Here is a 6000-nt window from a genome sequence, read left to right as displayed (position 1 = left end):
CCCCCCCCGCTTTATTCCCCCCCCCACTTTATCCCCCCCGCTTTATCCCCCCCCCCCGCTTTCCCCGCTTTATTCCCCCCCCCCGCTTGAATCCCCCCCCCGCTTTATTCCCCCCCCCGCTTTATCCCCCCCCCCGCTTTATCCCCCCCCCCGCTTGAATCCCCCCCCCCGCTTGAATCCCCCCCCCACTTTATCCCCCCCCCGCTTTATCCCCCCCCCGCTTTATCCCCCCCCCCCCGCTTTATCCCCCCCCGCTTTATTCCCCCCCCCCGCTTTATTCCCCCCCCCCGCTTTATCCCCCCCCCGCTTTATTCTCCCCCCCACTTTATCCCCCCCCCCGCTTTATCCCCCCCCCGCTTTATTCCCCCCCCCCACTTTATCCCCCCCCCCGCTTTATTCCCCCCCCCCGCTTTATCCCCCCCCCCGCTTTATGTCCCCCCCGCTTTATCCCCCCCCCCCGCTTTATTCCCCCCCCCCGCTTTATCCCCCCCCCCCGCTTTATTCCCCCCCCCCGCTTTATCCCCCCCCCCCGCTTATTCCCCCCCCCGCTTTATCCCCCCCCCCCGCTTTATTCCCCCCCCCCCCCACTTTATCCCCCCCCACTTTATTCCCCTCCCTCATTATCCCTCCCCACTTTGTCCCCCCCCCCCCCCCCACTTTATTCACACCCCTCCACCCCCCTTCATTCCCCCTCCCCCGCAGGTAGTGGGCGGTGCCATTTCGTCACTCGGGAAGTGACGTCACGCCAGGTGCTACCTCCCCCCCACCCCCACCACCCCACCCCCTCTCTCCCTCTCAACCTCGCGCCAGCGCTCTGCGCCATTTTCCCGCGGGCGCAGTCGCCGAACGGACCCCGCGAGCCCGGGACCCCCGACAGCAGCCAGGGGGCACAGACCCCCCCCAGACCCCCCCCCAGATATCCCTTCCCGAGATCGGGGAATCGCCCAAACCCCCCCTCGTCACCACCACAAAACAAAATCAGGGACCTTGCAAACGGCAGCAGTAGCCATCGATACCCCCTCGGCGCGAGACAAAGCGACGAGCCCCCCTTCTCTGAGGCGGACCTTGGGGGACTCAGGGACCCTGAAGAGGAACCCCCGAAATGAGGGGGCTGTACCCCAGGATGCTGCTGCTACCCCTGCTGCTGCTGCTGGGCGCGGTGAAAGCGGAGTCTCAGGTAACGGGGTCTCTTAGCCCCATCCTCCTCATCCCCTTTATCCCCTTTTCAAGCTCGTTCGTCAGCCCCCCCCGTTTGCATCCTTTATTAACCCCCCCCACCCACCCCACGTATCCCCTTGGAAGCCCTCGCTCCTCTCCACGCATCCTCTCGTCCGTGTCGTCTCCGCCTCATCCCCTTTTGCTGCCCTATCCCCCTTTGCCACTTTACAACCTCGTGGGTCCCCTCCTCCTCCTCTCACTCGCGATCTCTTCGCTCAAACCCATTCGCATCTCCCCCCCACCACCCCGCTGCAACCATCCCGTTCGTTTCCCCGCACTCATCATCCCCATGCGATCGCATCCCCATGCACACACCCCCCTCGCTCTCTCCTGTCCATTGAAAAACCCCCTTGCATCGTCGGTCTCTCATCCCCTCTCTCGGCACCCCCCCCTCCTCCTCCATCCTCTTCCCTTCGTCGTCTCTCCCTCCCCGTGTAATACGATCTCGGCTCCACGCTCATCGCTCTCCGCGCGCTCCCCTCTCTCGCCGCTCTTTCTCTCACCGAGATCACCCCCCCACCACCACCACCTCCTCCTCTCTCTGCTACCCCCTGCATCCCCTCGATTCATGGATTCCCTTTCTCATTGGGTGCCCCCCTCTATCCACCTGCCCCCCCCCCTCTATCCCCCTGCCCCCCCTCTATCCCCCTGCCCCCCCCTCTATCCCCCTGCCCTCCCCTCTACCCCCCTGCCCCCCCTCTATCCCCCTGGCCCCCCTCTATCCCCCTGGCCCCCCCTCTATCCCCCTGCCCCCCACTCTATCCCCCTGGCCCCCCTCTATCCCCATGGGTCCCCCTTCTCTCCCTGGGGGGGTCCCCCTTCTCTTCCTGGGGGGGGGCCCTTCTCTCCCTGGGGGGGCCTCCCGTCTCTCCCAGGGGGGGGGGGCCTTCTCTCCCTGGGGGGGGGCCCGTCTCTCCCTGGGGGGCCCCCCTTCTGTCCCTGGGGGGCCCCCCTTCTCTCCCTGGGGGGCCCCCCTTCTCTCCCTGGGGGAGCCCCCCCGTCTCTCCCCAGCTTCCCTTCTATCTTGTGTCCCCCTCAATCCTCCTGGATGTGTGTGCGCGCTTGGGGAGCGGTGGCGCGGCGGTTAGCGCACTTCACGACGAACCCGGCGACCCGAGTTTGATTCGCGCTCGCGACCAACAACAGTGACGATTATCTGAACCGCTTCCGGGCCTCCCCTAGGTCGGCTGAGCCTTAAATGAGTGCCTGGTGCTGTGTGCAACTATCAAGCACTGGTGAGACAAAGGCGACCGTGCGTGGTGATGGCCACCCACCCCATCAAATTGGCCTTTTATAAGCGCTTGCCCCCGTAGTTTGCTTAGGCATCTTTGGTGACTTCTCCGTGTGGCTTATGATGATGATGTGGAGAAGCGGCTGTGATTTTACATCGAGCGAGATTGATGAGCCTGATGATTGCGTCAAGGAGTAGTGAAATTGGTGTTATCGCTGTTGCGATGATGCCTCCTTCATATACGTTACAGTATTGGCAGGTCTCTTTGAGTCTATGGTTCTGTATGGGGAATCTATAGATATGCGTGTGGTTCTGGATATCTTATCGGAGTCTATGGATCTTGACGTGAACCTAGGGATCTGTGTGTGAGCCCATGGGTCTGTATGCGAGTCTATGGGTCTCGATCTGAATCTAGATCTGTGTGTGAGCCTACTCGTCTCGATGTGAGTCCATGGATCTGTGTAAGTCTATGGGTCTTGACGTGAATCTAGAGATCTGTATATGAGTTCACGGGTCTGTATGTGAGTCCATGGGTCTCGGTGTGAATCTGTAGATCTGTCTTCGTGTGGCTCATGTTGCCGTACAGCAACAACTAATTTTGCATTGAAGTGTTTTTTTTTAGCCAGAACAGGAGTTGGCGGGGTGGTGAATAATCGCTGCTGTGATGACGAAATGCCTCTCACACCTCCGTATTTGTCAATCGAGCCTACGATGTCGATATTCACTTTCCATTATTCTGTTGTGGGTGGTGACCACAGTTTCCAAGCACTGCCCGGAGGTTTTTTTAATTTCCAATTTGTGCGGCATCATCATGTTGGGCGCCACGGTGGCTAGGAGATGTTAACTACCTTTCCTGGTATACAGGAGGTCGTGGGTTCAATCCCGACCCTGACGCCCGTTGTATGTTTTAGAGTTTGAATGTTCTCCACGTGGTCGTGTGGATTTTTCTCCGGGTCCTTCGGTTTTTCCCTCCACATCTAGATACAAGCGTTTAGATTATTTTGCTGCTATAATTTTTCACATAAACCCCTTCGTTGAGCTATCATTTGTGGGCCAGGTCGCTTCTGAAAAAGAGCCATATAGCTTAGAGGGCCTTACATGGTGAAATTAAAAACAATTGTTTACAAAGAGTATAGTTAGTTGCTACTGCCGTAGTTTGTACAGCAGTTCGTGCGATTCAGGGGTTTGTGTGGGCCCCAAGAAACTTCAGGGACGGAAGATCGAAGCCCAGGGGGATATTTTGTGTCGTCAGGTCTCTGGCCAGGAGAAGGATGTGTTTGTTGTTTGCCACTTCTTGATTGTCGATTGTTCGGTTTATCGAGCTGCATCGTCACCTTGACGACTCTATTGAAGACCGAAACGGGAAAGGCTTCTTTCACAATTCTAACAAATCGCCCGATGGAGCTGTTTGTTAATCGCCAGCGGAAAACGTCATGCTCAGATTGTACTCTGCAACGCACCCGTGTGCTGAACTGGTAACTAATTGGCAACTTTTTGTTTTCGTGACGAACCTTACTTATTGGCTGTGTCAGTTGTGGCGGGTTAACGACAATAATTTATATTTACGTGATCGAACCCAAAAAAAAGCGTTCTTATGGATTCATCGTCAGGGTTGAAGTTTGCATCGTTGAAGGGTTAAGTCCTTAATGGATTGCGTGACAGGCGGTGGCGGTGTGTGGAGTGGTTGGCGCACTGCGCTACGAACCCGGTCGACTCGGCCTCAAATGAGTACACTTGGTGCGGTGTGTAAACATCGTCACTGGGGAGACAAAGGCGGCCGGGCGTGGTGCTGGCCACCCCCCCCACCCCCTTGTGTGCCCTGCCGGCCTTCATAGATGCTCAAAAACAGCACTTGCCACATCAGTTTGTTAAGGCGATGCGGGAAGGGGTCTTTGTTTTGAGAGCTAGTGTAGTGGTTAGCACTTTGCGCTACGAACCCGGAAGCCCAAAGTTAATTTCTCTCTCACGACCACATTAACAATGGCTAATATTTGAATCGGTCTTGGGCCTCCCTTACTTTGCCTCGGCCTTCAATGATTACCTGCTGTGGCGTGTAAACATCACCATCGGGGAGACGAATGCCCCTCGTGCGCCGTGCCGGCAGTTCACAGGTTGCTGCTCGCGAACGGAACTTGACCCCCAACGGTGCGTTAACAAGGGGGGAATCTTTGTCTGTTTGTGTGTCGCAGGATGAGGATGAGGAGGGCGCGTGCGTGCCCGGGTTCTTGCGGCGCACGAACCTCCGCCCGGGCACCCACACCCTGCGGCCCGGCCAGCTGGTGCTCAAAGGTGAGGGGTCCTGCTTGATCCCCTTTCCACAACCCCCTTATCCCACATTCCTCATCTCCCACATACCTCTCGCCATGATCTAATGCCACGTCCATCTAAGGAAATCTCATGTCCCCCTTCATACCCTATTTTCATGATTGATCCCCCCCTACCATTACCCTCCTGTCCCAGGTACCAAAACCCTCATCCCCTGTACCCCCCCCCCCCGATCCCACTTTTCTCATCCCATATTCCTGATCCCACATCCCTCATTCCCGATGCAATATCCCTTAACCTCACATTCCTCATCCCCTATCCCACATTCCTCTTCCCCTATTCCAAATCCCACATATTCCTCATCCCCAATCCCACATTCCTCATACCCTTATTCCCAATCCCACATATTCCTCGTATCTTATCATGTATGTTCCTCATCCCCAATCATATATGTCTCATCCCTTATCTCCGATCCCACACATTCCTCATCCCCACACCCCAAATACGTTAAAAAAAAAAACTAAACATGACCACATTCGGTTTTCGCGCTGTCCTCGTAGCGCAAAGGATATCTCGTGTGAAGGCGCTGAGATTGGCAGGCTGTGGGCACTGTCCGCAGAAGTTTCAGATTAAGCGGCGGTTATGCTGCTGCTGCTGTGTGTTTTTCCCAAAACAGGTTCGCCTGCAGGTAATAAAAACTAAAAACATTCCGCAAACTTGGACCGAGATTCTGGCACGCGTGCTTGCCGGGGACCGGCCTTTCTCATCGTTGCAGATATCCCTACCGGTGTCTTGGGTCATCTTTGTGGTCGTCATTCCGCTGGACTCTCTTATGATGCCCCTCTCCATGGAGTTTGTGTTTACTGGCTCCCAGCTGAGTTCATCATCTTGTATAATTCACAATAGATGCTTGGGTTAGGCTCGCCAACGTAACGATCTGTACGCGATCTGTCCCAAATAATCTCGTGTCGTTAAGAACCCTCCACCACCCGACACGGCCCAAACTATTTGAAATTGGTGGCACGAGCCTTTGACAGCGCGCCGTTTAACAAGATGATCATTATCAATTGTCGTTTCGGCTCGCTCGCACCGCCGGAGTCGAGGAACAATCCTCGTAAACGACGCTCGCTGCTCTTGGGTACGCGGCGCTTCCGTTTGAAACTGCGCCAAGTGCCGTCGGGACGAGACGCGGGAAGTTGCGAGCATCCAGGAAGTTGTGCTCGGTGTCGCCGCTTCACCCCCAAGCCAGCTTCCTAAAATAAGGCGTCACAGTCTAGCACGCACGT

At 56.6% G+C, this 6000-nt stretch overlaps 1 protein-coding gene across 1 annotated transcript in view; it reads left to right on the top strand.

Annotated features, from left to right (window-relative positions):
- Nucleotides 1-799: 799 nt before the first annotated feature.
- LOC144735260 (cadherin-2-like) overlaps nt 800-6000 on the top strand; it is a 46760-nt gene continuing 41559 nt past the window's right edge. The window contains exons 1-2 of the mRNA XM_078617764.1: nt 800-1177; nt 4639-4738. Of these exons, the coding sequence (XP_078473890.1) occupies nt 1103-1177; nt 4639-4738 (175 nt within the window). The 5' untranslated portion in view covers nt 800-1102. The remainder of the gene's footprint in view (nt 1178-4638; nt 4739-6000) is intronic.

Source organism: Lampetra planeri, chromosome 54 (assembly GCF_965212315.1).
Source record: "Lampetra planeri chromosome 54, kcLamPlan1.2.h2, whole genome shotgun sequence".
In the NCBI taxonomy this organism is placed as follows: Eukaryota; Metazoa; Chordata; class Hyperoartia; order Petromyzontiformes; family Petromyzontidae; genus Lampetra; species Lampetra planeri.
This window is presented reverse-complemented; position numbering and strand designations above follow the sequence as displayed.